The following is a 17,507-nucleotide window of genomic DNA, read 5'->3' on the forward strand; positions in this document are numbered from 1 at the left end:
TCTGCTTCCGCCACACTTACAGGCAGTGCATTCCATACCTGATGTGAAAAGGTTTTTTTTTCTCGCATCCCATTAGCTTTTTCTTTTGCAAATCACTTTATATCTGTGCCCTCTTGTTCTTAATCTTTTTACAATCAGGACTATTTCTCCTTGTTTGCTGTGTCCAGCCCTTCATGATTTTGAAAATCCCTATCAAATCCCTTCTTAGTTTCCTCTCCAAGCAGAATATTCTCAACCTCTCCAATCTGTTCCCCATAACTGAAATTATTTGGAAGGTCCATTTAAAAAGGACAAAGTGAAAAACAAAAATATTTGGGAATTAAAACAAATCATCTGAGTAAAATAAGGGTAACTTCATGTTATTTGTCAATGGTGCATGTAATCTGAGAGTTCCTGATGTGAGTATCTGGGACTGGGTTACACAAGTTTGCTGTGTACAAGTCTCTTGCTTTAAGGTGTTTCTGAATCTCCTATGGCAACAATGTTACACACCTACTTTTGATAGTCTGGTTCAAATTGCTCTGTTTGTAGTAGTGCAATCGGAAGACTTAGTTCATAGCATCAATATTTGGGACCCGACACTAGTAATCTGAGTTCCTCCTGGATGACTTGTAAAGCATACAAGTAGAAATATATTTTATTATCCAACATTGAGTTAGTTAATTTCCAACTAACCAACACTCCAAATAAAGTATAGAAAGTCACCAGATTTATTTATAACAAATTGAAATCAATTTACAAGCTTCAACCAATTTCAATTGCACATGTACAATTTGGGCATTATGTGATCGGATTTTCATTGATAGCAAGTCAAATTTGAAACATTTTGCAATTTTGGTTCTGTTAGTTTACAAATTGGAATATAATGGAATGGTAGCTGGAGGAGGGAACTGAGTGTAGAGTGTCGAAATTTGCTGATGACACCAAGATTGGGGGAACGGCAAATTGTGCGGAGGGTGTGGAGAGTCTGCAGAAGGATCTAGATAGGCTGGGCGAATGGGCCAGGAAATGGCAAATGGAATTTAATGTTGGCAAGTGCGAGGTGGTCCACTTTGGTAGGAAGAATGGTAGGAAGGACTATTACTTACGGGGCGAAAAACTGCAGCAGGCGACGGTGCAGAGGGACCTCGGGGTCCTTGTGCATGAGTCGCAAAAACCCAGCTTGCAGGTGCAACAGTGGTCAGGAAGGCGAATGGGATGCTGGCCTTCATAGCGAGGGGGATTGAATATAAAAGTAGGGAGGTCTTGCTGCAGCTGTATAGGGCATTGGTGAGGCCGCAACTGGAGTACTGTGTGCATTTTTGGGCGCCGCACCTGCGCAAAGATATTTTGGCCTTGGAGGGAGTGCAGAGGAGGTTTACTAGGCTGATACCGGAGTTGAGGGGGTTGAGCTATGAGGAGAGGCTGAATAAACTGGGCTTGTACTCGTTAGAGTTTAGAAGAATGAGAGGAGATCTCATTGAGACGTATAAGATGATGAATGGGATGGATAGGATAGAGGTGGAAAGACTCTTCCTGCTCAAAAAAGACAATAAGACTAGGGGGCACAGCCTCAAGATAAAAGGGGGGTGGTTTAGAACGGAGTTGAGGAGGAACTTCTTCACTCAAAGGGTGGTGAATCTCTGGAATTCTCTGCCCGTTGAAGTGGTGGAGGCTGCCTCGCTAAATATTTTTAAGACGCGGGTTGATGGGTTTTTGATAGGAGAGGGGATTAAGGGTTATGGGGAGAGGGCGGGAATGTGGAACTGAGCAGCGACAGATCAGCCATGATCTTATTGAATGGCGGGGCAGGCTCGAAGGGCTGGATGGCCTACTCCTGCTCCTATTTCTTATGTTCTTATGTATCTTGCCTTGTGAATTATTCAGAATCCTATAACATAGCAAGGATATATCCTCTATTAGGCAGACAGCTGCAAAACCTTGAATAGGGCATTCCTTCACACCCACTCCCTAATGTCAAGTCCATTCTGTACTTGTTGATCAGATTTGTTTTTTCTTTGCATGCACCAGCTGAATTAATGATTGGGTTAATTGGCAGTCTATAGTTGGATCTTTCGGCAATTTGATTTCAAAAAAAAGAGGCTATATAACCATATTTGAGTATATTGCTATGTATGATTATTCCTATGAACTTCTCATTCTAGGACCTGTATATACTCCCTACATAACAGATGAATGTGCTTATTAAAACTCTTAATTATTTTCCCTCCTATTTGTACTTTAATTCCTCCAGACTTGATTATTTCAATGCACTCCTGCCTGGGCTCCCACATTCTACCTTGTCCAAACTTGAGATCATCCAGAACTCTAACTTACACCAAGTCCTGGTCAGACTCGGACTCAGTTTTTCATCTTACAAATGTTTGTTTCACTTGTACTTTATAAGTGAACACATATATATCCCAGTGCTTGTTGACTTGCATGGACTCCCAGTTAAGCAGTGCCTTGATTTTAAAATCCTCATCCTTGTTTCAAATCTCTCCATGGCCTTGACCTTTCCTATCTCTGAAACTTCCCCCAGCCCCACAATCCCTCTGAGTAAACTGCATCTTCTCATTCCACTTTGTCAAACGTCCTTGGTTTTAATCATGGAATAAAGCAAGAGACGTGTACGTACCTGGGCAACCCAGTCCCAGATACCCACGTCAGGAACTCTCAGATTACGTGCACATTGACAAATAATAACATGAAGTTACCCATATTCTGCTCAGATGATTTGTTTTAACTCCCAAATATTTTCATTTTTCGCTTTGTCCTTTTTAAGTGGACCTTACAAATAATTTCTGTTATGAGGGATAGATTGGAGAGGTTGAGAATATTCTGCTTGGAAAGAAAGCTAAGAAGGGCTATGATAGGGATTTTCAAAATCATGAAGGGCTGGACAGAGTAGACAGGGAGAAATAGCCCTGCTCGTTTAAAAAAAAAATCATGGGATCCCTACAGAACAGAAAGCTACACGGCCCATCAAGTCTAAACTGATCTCTGAAAGAGTATCTTATCGTCCCCACTCCCTTCCTCCACCACCGTCACCACCATCACCACCACCACTCCCCCCCCCCCCCCCAATTAAAACCTGCTCACTTACCATGACTAACCCACCTAACCTACAATCTTTGGACACTAAAGGGCAATTTTACAGTGACCTGTTCACCTAACCTAGCATGGTAGAGAATGGAAGAAGAGACCCAGCCTGAAGAAGATGGAACATCTGGAAGAAACCCTTGCAAACTCCACACAGTGACCCAACGCCAAAATTGAACCTGAGTCCCTGGCGCTGTGAGGCAGCAGTGCTAACCACTATGCTGCCATGCTCCACTTTTAGTTGCTGCACCTTGCCTCGATACTAAGCACTGGAAGCCCTGCCTAAACCTCTCCATGTCCTTACCTTGCTTTCCTGCTTTACGACACTCCTATGAGCTTACCTCTTTGACCGTGTTTTTGGTCACCTGACCCAGTATCTCCTTGCGTGCATTGGTATTGTGTTAGCACCTTGAGCATTTCATTACTTTAAAGTGCTGTATGACTAGAAGTTGTTTTGCCTACCTGTTCTGCCTTTTAAGCGAGCCTGCATTTCAGGATTAAAGAAGACACAGTCAGCAATTGCAGCATGGTTTTATCTGGCAAAGATCCAACTCCTGATGCACAAGTACGAAGAAACAATTAGCTCCTGCAGTCAGGGTAGGACATGTTCTTTTGTTTCGATTTTTAAAAAAATGATCATGTACTAGTTGATCTCCTGTAACAATGTTCCTTGATAAAAATAAACATTTTTCATTTCCTGTAATTGTTTATTTGTTTGCACTGCTCATTTTTCTTTCCAGATGTTTCATTGGCTGTATTCTGTCTCATTTTCCCTCATTATTTAAGAAGTATTTGTACCTTTTTTAGTAATGGAGATCAAGGCATTTTAATGATCCCATTTATCCAGCCCCGAAAATCATGTTTTGCATATGCTTACAAGTGGAGCCACAATGTGCCATGCTTACATTAGTAATCAGACTCAATTTTTCATCTTATAAATGTTTGTTTCACTTACTAGTACCTTTTATAAGTGAACACAAAGGACCAAACAGATGATATATATTGTGAATTCATGCTTGGGTTTAAGACATGCCCATACAGAGCAGACTGCGAAAGTTGAATGATGAAGGAAAATGGGTCTTCCAACAAAACAAACGAAATATGAAGCTGATTTTAAACTAAGTCATAACATTTGCAAACTCATCACATTACTGAATTCCATTGCTGCAGCAGTTATGGAGAAAGCATGTTAGAGAATAGAAGAAAGGACCCAGCCTGAAGAAGATGCCCAAGATCAAATGCGTCATGAGAATAGGGACTAGTAATTGGCCCGTTCTTGAGAAACATGTATCAGAATGGGCCCTCAAATTGGCAGAATGGTTCTATCTTCACCAGAAATGCTATATATATAATGTATTAAGTGGGCCAAGTCAAACCCTGAGTCTAGCAAGGATTTCAAAGCAACAGCTAGTTCATGTTATTGTTTTATGGAACAAAAATGTTCAGTGTTGGCTCTTGTAGTGACCAGAACTGCACACAAGACCTCAAATGCAGCCTAACCAAGGTTTTATATAGCTGCGACATGATTTCCCATCTCTTGTACTCAATGCCCCGGCTGATAAAGGCAAGCATATGCTTTCTTAATCACCTTGGCCATCTGTGTTGCCACTTTTAGGGAGCTGTGGACCCAGATCTCTCTATGTTAATGTTCATAAGGGTTCTGCCATTTATAGTATAATTCACACCTAAATTTGATCCTCCAAAATGTGTCACTTCGCATTTGTCAGGATTAAACACCATCTGCCATTTCTGTGCCCAAGTCTCCAATCCATCTATATCTATATTTCTTTGATAATCCCTGGCACTATTAGCAACTCCACCAATCTTTTTGTCATCTACAAACTTAATAATCAGACTCCCCACATTTTCTTCCAGATCATTTATATATACTACAAACAACAGAGGTCCCAGCACTGATCCCTGCGGAACACCACTAACTACAGATCTGAAAAACACCCTTCCACTGCTACTCACTGTCACCGATAACCAAGCCGGTTCTGTATCCATCTTGCCAGCCCACCCCGAATCCCATGTAATTTTAGTTTTTGTACCAGTTTGCCATGTGGGACTTTGTCAAATGCTTTACTGAAATCCATGTAAACTACATCCACAGTCCTTCCCATATCAATTGCCTTTGTCACCTCTTCAAAAAATGTAATCAAGTTGGTGAGACATGACCTTCCCTGTACAAAACCATGCTGCCTGTCAGTAACTAGTCCATTTTCTTCCAAATGTTCATATATCCTGTTCCTCAGTATCTTCTCCAAAAGTTTCCTCACCATTGACATCAGGCTCAGTGGCTTATAATTTCCTGGATTATCCATGCTTCCTTTCTTAAACAAGGGAACAGGCCAGGTTATCAGTGCTACAGTGGGGAAGGCATTTTAGGTTTAGCGACCATAATTCCATAAGATTTATGGTCGTTATGGATAAGGACAAGAATGGCTCTCGGGTGAGGATGCTTAATTGGGCAGGGGCCAATTATATCCAAATTAGACAGGAATTGGAGAATGTGGATTTGGAGTGGCTGTTTGAGGGCAAATACATGTCTGCAATGTGGGCAGCTTTTAAAGGCTCCTTTGGCTATTCTCCAGTCCTCTGGAACTTTGCCTGTGGTCAAAGAGGACATGGAGATATCTGTTAAGGCCCCAGCTATTTCTTTCCTTGCCTTCTGCAGTAATCTGGGATAAATTCTGTCCGGTCCCAGGGACTTGTTTACCTTACCTTAATGCAATTTAGGATACTCAATATTTCCTCCTTCAATATATTGACATTCTCTAGAGCGTTCTCACACCTATCCCTGACCTCAACATCTGTCATGTCCTTCTCCTTGGTGAATACCAATACAAAGTACTCATTAAGGATCTCACTCACTTCCTGTGGCTCCATGTATAACTTCCCTCCAATGTCCTTGAGTGGACCTACTCTCTCTGTTGCTAGCCTCTTGATCCTAATATATGCATGAAAATCCTTAGAATTCTTCTTGACCCTGTTAGGTAAAGGCATTTCATGGCCTCTTTTAGCCCTCCTAATTATTCATTGAAGTCCCTTCTTAATGCGTAGGCCCATTCTACACTTTCTTTTTCCTTTTGACTATGCTCACAATTTTCCTTGTCATCCATCCATGGTTCCCAAATCTTGCCATATCTATTTGACTTTTTGCGTTCCTGTCCTGCACTTCAATCAAAGCCTTTAAAAGCTGCCCACATCGCGGACATGTATTTGCCCTCAAATAGCCACTCCAAATCCACATTCTCCAATTCCTGTCTAATTTGGATGTAATTGGCCCCTGCCCAATTAAGCATCCTCACCCGAGAGCCGTTCTTGTCCTTATCCATGACAACCATAAATCTTATGGTCGCTAAACCTAAAATGCCTTCCCCACTGTAACACTGATCACCTGGCCTGGCTCACTCCCCAGTATCAAATCTACTATGGCCCCCTCCCTCATTGGATTGTCAACATACTGTATATCAGTAAGCCCTCCTGGACACATCTGAATCCCTGGTTGTAGTGGAGTCCCAGCCAATATGGGGGACGGGTTAAAGTCCCCTACCAAAATTACCCTGCTTTTTTCATAACTTTTCAGTATCTGACTACAGAACTGATCTCACCGAGGTCCTGTATAGTTGCAGCATAACCCCATGACTCTTAAACTCAAACCTCCTGTTAGTAAATGCTAACGCACTATAAACCTCCTTCACAGCTCTAGCCACTTGAGTGGCAACCTTCAGAGATCTGTGGATGGGAACCCCAAAACCTCTCTTCCTCTATACATTCCTCAGAACCCTGTCGTCGACCCTGTAATCCACATTCAAGTTTGTCCTACCAAAATGAATCTCAAGCGGTTATTGGATAGGCACATGGAACACCCCAGAATGATGGGGAGTGGAATAGCTTGATGTTGGGTTTGGACATAGCTTGGCACAACATCGAGGGCCTGTACTGTGCTGTACTGTTCTATGTTCCAACTGCTCCTGTGTCTCCTGTGGGCTGTTGGGAGATCTATACTACAGTCCCCATTGAGATTTCACCTTTCCTATTCCTGAGCCTCTCTCAACGCCTCACTACAAGACTTCTCCCTCAATACAGCTGTGAAGTTCTCCTGAATCAGCAATCCAACTCCCCCACCCCTTCTGTCCCATCTAAAACAATGATATCCCAGAATGTTAAGCTGCTAGTCCTGTCCCTCCTTTAACCATGTCTCCGTAATTGCAATACCATCATAATTCCATATAGTAATCCAGGCTCTCAGTTCATCTGTTATACTTGAATTGAAGCAAACACACTACAGACCTCCAGTTCCACTTGGCCTCACAGTTTCCCTCTGCCTGCTGTTGCTCTGTACTATGTTTATTTCAGTCTCACTTTTTTCCCCAGTCCATACACTTACAGCATGCTGTTCCAGTTTCCAACCCCCTGCCATACTAGTTTAAATCCTCCCAAACAGTACTAGCAATCTTTCCACCTAAGATATTGCTGCCCATCCAGTTCAGATGCAACTTGTCTGTCTTGTACAGGTCCCACCTTCCCCAGAAGACATCCCAGTGATCCATATCTCAAGTCCTCCCTCCTCCACCAGCTATCTCCCTGTTCCAAGCCTCATTCACATGTGGCACGGGGAGTAATCCTGAGATTATGATCCTAGAGGTCCTGCTTTTAGCTTCCTGTTTAACTCCCTGAATTATTTTCGCAGGACTTCTTCCCTCTCCTTTCTACATTAGTGCCAATGACATCTGTACCCTCCCATTTCAGGATGCTCTGTATCTGCTCACCCAGGGAGGCAACACGTCAGCCTAAAGTCTCGATTGCAGCCATAGAAACACCTGTCTGTGCCCCTGACTATTGAATCTCCCCCTACTACTATCACTTGCTTGGACTTAGCCTGACCCTGCTCTGCAGCAGAACCAATTTTGGTGCTGCAGGCCCAATTGCTGTTGGCATTTTCCCCTGAGAGGCTATACCCCCAACAGTATCCAAAACTTGCAATTTAAAGTGTTTCAATTTTAGATGTATTTAAAGATATAGGTTTTTTTTGGAACTGTTCAGTTTAAAATTAAAATAACACTGTGTACCCTCACAATGTTCATATTTTGCTTATTTGTATTATTTAGATGATTTATTTCATGCTTTAACCTTAATCAAAAAGACAGCAGGTGACTAACAACACCAAAACCATTGCATTTGCCTCTGGAAGCTGCATGGGATTAACATTTCCCACCCTCACTCTCAATTGTTCCAATCCTAAATTAAGCACCCAGATTCTACAATATGGAGATGATGATACTGAGTAGCAAGCCATGTCCTAAAATTTTGTAATTCAGCATATTGGTGCACCATGATACTTCTATATCTGCACAGAATCATAATACTCCTTGTTTGTTTTTGAAAATCATCAAGCTGCAAATTTACAAATACGTGTATTTGGTGAAACAAAATTATAGGAGTTGAAATTCCCTTGAATTTTCAGTTTGTTTGTGATTCATGTCCTTAGGTCTGGAGTTGTTGGAAAGCAATGTCTATGATGGTAACAGTCAGCAAAAACACAAGTTACTCCATTTACAGATCGAAGCAATGGTCAGATCTGGTGACCCAAATAATGCACAAAAAGCCTCAGGTATCTTGGAACAGGTATGACTCAGCATTATTCCTGCATTGTTTCTAATGCGAAGCCTTGATTTTTTTCTCTATTAACATTACTGTAAGTTGCATCTAGAGGTTTTGGAGACAATTTCCAGTGCAAAAGTGGACATCATTTTACCCCTAGTGGATCTCTTACTGCAGAACTAGATTTCTACTTTTTTTTGTTGAAACGGGATTTGCACCATTGAAATTTTTTGCTTTTCAGAAACTCTGTCTTAATGTTTTGATTTTAATATACTGTGTGACAGGTGGGAGAGAGATGGGGGAATAATTTTTCCCCTTCTCACTTCACTGTCTGCAATAAGATGGTTTTAAAACACTCCCTCTAAATACATCTTATTACTGTGACTTTCAATAATAGACATGAGATAGGTTTTCTGGTTAGTTTAAATCAGAGTTGAGATAAATGTTACGCAGTACCCTGAAATGTAAACACAATGAAAACACTAAACACAAGATAAATGAAAGGATGAATTCTAGAGATGAATATTGCATTTTGCCTATTAACCTAATAACAAGTAGCAAAATAATGTTTGAATCAGGCCTTTTATTTAGATGGGTTATCTCTTGTGTTTCTTTGGAGACGAATGAAAGTTGGACGTCTGAGTTTCTGTATGAAGTTCTAGCCAAGTTTCTATAGAGACAAATCCTCAAGTGAAGATATATTTGCTTCCCCCACCCCCTTACTGCCTGGGTTGACTGGTTGTTAGGCAGGGTTTGCTATTTTGTATAAATTCAGAAATAACTAAATTATATTTCTACTGTAGCTGAGCAGGATTTACTTTGTCTGAAGGAGGAATTGATGTTGTGGACGGTTTAGAAAGTAATCAACTAATCTTTGTGTAATACTGTGGATGTTGCTACTTTTCAGCTTTCTGACTCCAATGAACCAGCACTACTTGCCATGAAAGGCCAAGCTTATTTGAACAGGGGTCTGATGGAACAAGCATCTCAGGTTGATTTGTGCTTTAAATTGTGTAATTAGAAATATACGCATGTACCTTAAGTTCATGTTCCAATTATTGTCATTTTGCATATGTAACTGCCACTTTTTAAATGCAGCTGTCACTTGCTGTTTAACTATAACTTGCTGTTTTTAATACTTGCATTTAATTCCTCATTAACATGAAAAAATAACTTCTGCACTGAAATTATAATAAAATGATGTATAAAAAACTTAAATCTTAGTATTTTTGCTGATCTTCTTGTCAACAATAACCTACTTGTTTTATACAGATATTATTAGAATATTGAATCTTTACTGGAAAATAAAATATTTTTTTTCCCTCCATTCTGATAGATTGCAACAGATCTTATAACTTCTTGTCCTGACCTGGCTGAGACTTGGGAACTCCAAGGCCTTATTAGTTATACCCAAAAAGATTATGAGCTGGCAGAACAAAGGTAAGAGATGTAATTTAATCCTGAGCATGCCTTGTGCTTCCAAATAAAAGCAAAGGTATTTTTTCTTAATTCAATATTCTTAGTTTGATTTTAAAAAGAAAGTGAGGCTCTAGGCTGTGATTTATTTTGTATTTCAACTTTGAGAATTAACTAGCTCTGCAAACCAGAAACAGTGAAAATAATAAATATTTCTGAAGTTTGTATTGCTAATGGCGTACTTTTGTGAAAGGGTACCACTGAACTGTATTAACTGAAATATAAGGGATTCAAGTACTGTTAAATAGGAAATTTATACTTGTTTTCAAAGTACAGTTTGGAGATGACCTGTACCATTCAAACAAAAAGTGCAACCTAAATAATATCTGGAGCAAATGCAATAATTGCCTTGAAGCGCAAATGTAAATACAACAGAGTTGGGAAATTAAGTTTGCAAAAGAGCACCTCTGCAGTTTTGACTTCTCAAATCTGAATCCTTATAATTGGAGGTTGGGGAAGTATAAAAAGGCTCACTTGGATGAGGGAGCAAGATGCCAACTACATTATTCATAAGAACAGGGATACAGATCATGAGTAAGCATGGAATCTGTGGATGAACAGGTTACTTAGAAGAAAATTGGCTCAAAGTGGTCAATATGGCATCAGTTGTTTACAAAATTAGTGATATCCCTTGAGGATCAGCATCTTGTCTTGCTATACGTGGCACTACAAGAGATTAAAGCCAACAGAACGCTCGCATTCGACGTAAGATAGAAATTGTCAGTCACAAGATAGTTACTGCAACTAGTGGTTACTGATAGCAGAAACTTTAAATATCAAAGATCCTGTGTCACACTACCACCTGCAGATACGTTTAACATTAATGCCATAAAGATAACTGAAAAAGGAGTTTTTGATAAATATTGAAGTTGAATATTATGACCACATTTCCCATATATAATATCCATTTGTATATTGTCTCTAAAGACAGTAACTATTATGAATAGCTAGTTTATTCAGTAATATTTTGGAAGTAATCTTTAATTCTGAGAAAATTAAAATTAACTGAAAGAAATGGGATAACAACAAATAAAGCAGCTTGTACAGTAGTACGCTTGAAATATTGGGGCCACGTCAACTTAAGAGGTTAACAGCTAGAAAGGTAAGATTATAAAACCAGCAGGTGGGCTGACATAGCTGGAGATTATTGGCAGAGAGGTTCAGTAAAACTTGAAAGGATCTGTCATCATGCAGATTGGAAGAATTAAGGTTCTAGAATTTCAATTTATCTGTTTGTTGGGAGAGCCATGTAATGGATGAAAGGCATTGATGTTACTTGGCTTTGTGTAGTTGGATCTCAGGAGAAGTCCCAGGAACAGTTTGATTTTTCTGTACAGATAGAACTCAGGAGAAATCTCAAGGAGCTGAGAAGGTAGCAGATGGTCATTGGTTCTGTACTGGAAAGGACTAACTCTTAAAATCATTTACAGCTTTGTGTAGAGATTGGAGCTTGGTGAAATCGAGATGCAGAGGCATTGCCAGTCCACTGAAGCTAGCTGACTATTAAAGAATTAAAATTGTGCCAGTACATAGCTTACATAAGAACATAAGAAATAGGAGCAGGAGTAGGCCATCTAGCCCCTCGAGCCTGCCCCGCCATTCAATAAGATCATGGCTGATCTGTTGTGGCTCAGTTCCACATTCCCGCCCTCTCCCCATAACCTTTAATCCCCTTGCCTATCAAAAACCTATCAACCTGCGTCTTAAAAATATTGAGCGAGGCAGCGTCCACCACTTCAACGGGCAGAGAATTCCAGAGATTCACCACCCTTTGAGTGAAGAAGTTCCTCCTCAACTCCGTTCTAAACCGCCCCCCCCTTTATCCTGAGGCTGTGCCCTCTAGTCCTACTGTCCTTTCTGAGCGGGAAGAGCCTCTCCACCTCTATCCTATCCATCCCATTCAACATCTTATATGTCTCAATGAGATCTCCCCTCATTCTTCTAAACTCTAACGAGTACAAGCTTAGTTTATTCAGCCTCTCCTCATAGTTCAGCCCCCTCAACTTTGGTATCAGCCTAGTAAACTTCCTCTGCACTCCCTCCAAGGCCAAAATATCCTTGCGTAAGTGCAGCGACCAAAACTGCACACAGTACTCCAGCTGCGGCCTCACCAGTGCCCTGTACAGCTGCAGCAAGACCTCCCTACTTTTATATTCAATCCCCCTCGCTATGAAGGCCAGCATCCCATTTGCCTTCCTGACCACCTGCTGCACCTGCAAGCTGGGTTTTTGCGACTCATGCACAAGGACCCCGAGGTCCCTCTGCACCGTCGCATGCTGCAGTTTTTCGCCACGTAAGTAATAGTCCTTCCTACCAAAGTGGACAATCTCACATTTGCCAACATTAAATTCCATTTGCCAGTTCCTGGCCCATTCGCCAGCTTCTGAATTGCAGACTTGGAAATCCAGGGAAAGCGTCTCAGACAAAGTGAAGCATACAAAATGGCAGAAAAAGTAGGCCATTCAGTCCCTTGTGCTTGCTCTGCCATTCAGTAAGATAACTAATCTGTTTTGAACTCTACTTTCCTGTCTACCTCTAACAACCTTATGAACCCATCTACCTTCACCTTAAAAATATTCAATGGTCCTCACTCCTATCACCTTCTGAGGCAAAGTACCAAAGTAATACAACCCTCAGAAAAGTTTTCTCCTCATCTCTATACTAAAAGGGCAACCCCTAATTTTTAAACAGTGCCCCCCTAGTTCTGGACTCCACAAGAGGAAACGTCCTTCCCATATCCACCTTATCAAGACCATTCAGGATTATACACTTCAATAAAGCCATCCTTCACTCTTCTAAGTTCTAGTGGAAACAAGCCCAATCTGTCTAACCTTTTCTCACAAGATATTCCAGGTATTGATCTCGTAAGCCACCTCTGACTGGCCTCCAACGCATTTGCATCCTTACTTAAATAAGGAGACCAAAACTGCACATAGTATTCAAGATGTGATCTCACAAGTGTCCTGTATAACTGAAGTATTACATCCTTTTATGTTCGATCTATCTTGTAATGAAACCTTTGGAGATGTGCAATTATCGAAGCATTCTGAGTTAGAGAAGTTTTGAGGAAATTTAGAGCTTGATCTTCAAAAGTGAAAAGTTTCTGTCCCTTGTGAGGGTGACCGTCTCAATGAGGTTGGTTGACTCAGTACTCACTGACATCTGTTTGTTTGTTGGGAAATCTATAGGATCACATTGTGGTCACATTTGTAAACTGTGATGTCTGCCTGTTCATTCACACGTACCTTGTATTAACCCTGAATGTTGGAGTGTAAGACATACTGTGAATTGTTTCATCTTTCTGACCTGGTGTAGTTAAAATCTAATTTTGTTCAAAACACATGGAATTTTGTGGCTTTATTTTCTTAAGTGTCTTGAATCTCAAGTTTTGCCTATTTTCAAATGTTATTGGTCCCTAACTGGATCTTACTGAAAGCTTTGAGGCTTGGTCTTGGATTGAAAAGGCCATCATGAGGTTCAGATGAAGACTCTAAAATTTGTATTTTTCATTATTTTGGCAAAATGTAAAGCTGAATTACTGTCATGGTATCACCTCAAATCCTTGGTTTTCTGTTTCACTGTTGTCTTACCTGGTAACAAAGAAAATTAAAATCAACTGCATGACAAAATTACCCACAGTTTCAAAATATTCCATGTTGGAAGGAATTTTGAAGTCCTAACTTTTTATATGGACCTAATTTTCAAGAAACTTAGAACCAATTAACATTTTGACATATGTCCTTACAGTTTCCATAAAGCTCTGAAAATAAAAACAGACTGTGGAGAATATTACTACTATCTTGGACTAACATATTGGTTCATGGGGGAGGCGATGAGAAAAGACAAAACTAAAACTGCTACAAATTTGTTAAAGGTTTGTGAAACTATAATCTTTCTTATGTACAAAATTCTGCAAGTGAATATCAGATCATTCCACACTATGAAGTGATATGTAAAGTAACCCAGAAGGAAATTTTCAGGGTACCTGACCTAGTAAGAATGTGCTTAATCACTTGAATGATCTTTCTCTGACTGCTATTGTGTCTAGATGAATACTGATAAGAATGATTACATGGAAGAAAAACAGAAAATGCTGGAAAGTTCAGCTGGTTATCAGTGGCGAGAGAAACAGTTAATGTTTAGAATCTGTATGAACCAAGAAAACATTCTGGGGTACCTCTCCATTTTGGCATTTTCTTGCTCATTATGTAGTTCATGGTTTTTGTTGTCCATAACTTTACCCAGAAATCTGTCCTATCTGTTGATTTTTTTAATTTTGTACCAAGAACATCCTGGTATCTGTCCTAAATTTGCTTTTTGCTCATTTGAATCTGTTCCTCATTCTTATTATTTAATTTGAAGTAATTCAGTAAGTGACTTTTCCCTGAACTGCCTCAAAAGATTGGAATAAGACAGTGTTCAAAGTATGATCTGACCACTGCACAGTTTCTTTGATCTTTTGACCATATAATTCAGCATTCAGTTTTCTTGATTGCTATTGTGGGCTTTGATGTCGCCCTTTCAAATGATCACAACTTTGCCCTTCGAGTAATGAGTCAAGTCACAAAGGTCTCTTTAAACAGCTGTTTTAATACCAGCTATAGCAAAGATGCTGGAAAGCTACAGTTCACATACCTGTAGGTAGCCAGAATGGTATATTCCAAGACACGAAGGCCATTACAATTTTCAAATTTGATTAGAAGTAATTTGCATCAACCAATCACAATCACTTTTTGCTTACCTCATTATAATATTCAATCAGTGTGAAAACTTCATAGTACAGCTCGTTTCTGTATCTGTGGATCACTCCCATTTTCCAGTTATAGATGTCTGATTTATGAACTTTGCCAGACTAATGGCCTTGGTGTGTTTCTGTGCAGGCTTTTATAAGAAGATCTTTGTTTTTCAGCTTGTATAATTTATAAACTTGTGTGACTGTTGACCCTTTCAGTCCCCCCTTTGGTCTTTTTGGGTGGTCACCCATTGGCCAATGTGATATTGAGAATACCATTCCCAATCCTTCGAGTGGCCAGCTGTCCAGATGTTGAGAGGTATCTTGAACTATTCTGCTGTAAATTTCAGCTTTTACTTTTTTCCCCTTTTATTCAGGGCACTGTGGGAATACTACCCTTGCCCCTACTGTCATCCCAGTCCTGATTATTTCTCAACCAATTAGTTAGGCAGTTCCCTGCCATTCCCTGAACAAATACATCCCACCAATCATATGTTCCTGATCGATGCAGTCTGGGTGACTAGGTTCACCTGTTTAGATTCCTTATGGATCTGTTCTTTAAAGTGCTTGACGTATGCATGGGTGATTTCCATAGCCCCTCATATGGCCTGTAAGACCACTTTCTAAGTGTCTCGTCAATGTAACAATGAATCATCCACCAGACACTAAATGTATTCTGACATTTTTCCTGGCAAGTGGAACCCTCCCACAGTTAATGGATCTGTCATTTGCAGACAAAAATTGATTACTTTCACAAAGTAATCCAATATGATCTGTTTCCAGGATGATGTATCACTATGTGGGGCCCAATTACACTGCTTTAAATGCTGCCTTCAATGATAAAATGTCAGCGATTATCTTGCTGATCTTCCCTAGATACTGAAGAGTCCAACAGGCATACACTATGTAATGTTCTGATTCTGAACAGTATTCTGTTGTGCTCAGATATGCCAGGCTGCCCTTATGAGTTATGTATTCTTTTAAATGTGACTTGGCGGACCCAGCCCCCTTCTTCTGTTCTTAATGATTCGAATTTGTAGCTATCCTTAAAGACCTTATTGAACGTACTTTCCTGTGGTACCATCATAATGAATATTATAGTCTCTTTCATTGATCCTCATGATCGATGACTACCAACTCATGTCTGTCCCATGAACGTTGAAGTTTATTTTTGTATAGGCAGACAAATAAATATCGGAGTGGCTCCTAATTTCAAATCTTCAATGTCAGACCTAACCTCACCTTTCAGATCTCTGTCAAGATTATTATGTGCCTGCCCTTTAACTTGGGCCTCAGTAGGCTTAATTATCCCTTCAATTACATGATTAAATGTTTCTAGGAGTCCTTCACCCTGGAGATCTGTTAAGGCGAGTGCATACTCGGTTCCATGGGCTCCATACTATAGTCCCTTTCCAACTTCTGTGGCAACCCAGGTTGGATACCTGTTTGGTTAAGACAATTGTACTGAATTAACTATGTAGTTTTCATTCTGAGCAATCCCCCAATACTTCCCAGTATGCACTTTTATCATAGATCTGTGTTTCAGGGCAATTCTGTAAGTATAATCATCAATGATTCCCTGCAGCTGCCCTTCTGCCCATTAAATGGCATTTGGATGATCATGGCATGTTGAAATGTAATATTGCTATTCATATGTAACTCATCTGCATACTTGTGCAGTATATCAATGTCATGCCAATACCTTTTTGACACTCAGGTGCTCTTACCAAAAGATTTTGAAGTCTTTGCCCATCTCTCCATTTATGGTCCAAACGCTTCAGGTGGTGGTCAGAGTATCAAATTCTGTTCTCTTATACATAATACAAATATCACCATGAGTGAGCTTTCAATTTACTAGCCCATCTGTACTTCCCTTTCACTAGAATATACATCAGTACTGAGTCAAAATAGTCCAATGAATTGAAGTGCACTCAAAATCCCAACTCCAATTAAAGTTTAATTTCCAGTCTCTATCTTCTCGATTACTTAATCCTATTCAGTTTGTTTCATGACATCTTTAAAACAGAAATTCAACCTTTTCTATTTGATTCCAGGCAGTAACCTATTTTTGTTTGTTCTTTACCTTAATTAGTATCATTTTAAAGTAGCTTGCTAACAGCATATTTTTCCTATGTCAGAATTGTCTCAAATTCAAAGAACAGTGAAGTGGCCTTTCAAAGGCCATTACTGTCTATCTCGTCTCTTTTCTAAAAATCTTTGTTCCTATATCCATAGCTACCACCTAAACTTGTATTCTTTTCTTCAAATCCCCTTAATTTTTTTTTAAACCACCATCATTGTTCTCATTAACCTTCAAATGAATCCTATCTTTAGTTCTGTTCCACCTTGTTCAGCTATTGCCCATTCTGTTCTTGGCTCTCTTCACTATACTGTAACCCTTTGGTAAACAGAACCACATCAGCTCCCCTATCATGACTCTTCTATTACCCTGTTCTCTTCATCTCATAAGGAGATAAGTTTTAAAGAGTGGCTTAAGTTAGTACAGGTGGGCAGAGACATTTAAGGAATAAATTCCAAAGTTTTGATGTGCCTTCAGTTGCATACAGTCGCCAGTTGGTGGAGCAATATAAAATGGATATATGACCAGGTT

The 17,507-nt window shown here is 39.9% G+C and overlaps 1 protein-coding gene across 3 annotated transcripts in view; it reads left to right on the top strand.

Annotated features, from left to right (window-relative positions):
• skic3 (SKI3 subunit of superkiller complex) overlaps positions 1-17,507 on the top strand; it is a 102,437-nt gene that overhangs the window by 28,643 nt on the left and 56,287 nt on the right. For all 3 annotated transcript variants that reach the window (XM_080189107.1, XM_080189106.1, XM_080189108.1), the window contains 5 exons: positions 3,577-3,678; positions 8,576-8,712; positions 9,596-9,679; positions 10,025-10,128; positions 13,912-14,038. In XM_080189107.1, coding sequence (XP_080045233.1) covers positions 3,577-3,678; positions 8,576-8,712; positions 9,596-9,679; positions 10,025-10,128; positions 13,912-14,038 — 554 coding nt within the window. The remainder of the gene's footprint in view (positions 1-3,576; positions 3,679-8,575; positions 8,713-9,595; positions 9,680-10,024; positions 10,129-13,911; positions 14,039-17,507) is intronic.

The sequence above is a fragment of the Carcharhinus amblyrhynchos genome, chromosome 5 (genome assembly GCF_965287045.1).
Source record: "Carcharhinus amblyrhynchos chromosome 5, sCarAmb.v2.hapA, whole genome shotgun sequence".
Classification (NCBI taxonomy): domain Eukaryota; kingdom Metazoa; phylum Chordata; class Chondrichthyes; order Carcharhiniformes; family Carcharhinidae; genus Carcharhinus; species Carcharhinus amblyrhynchos.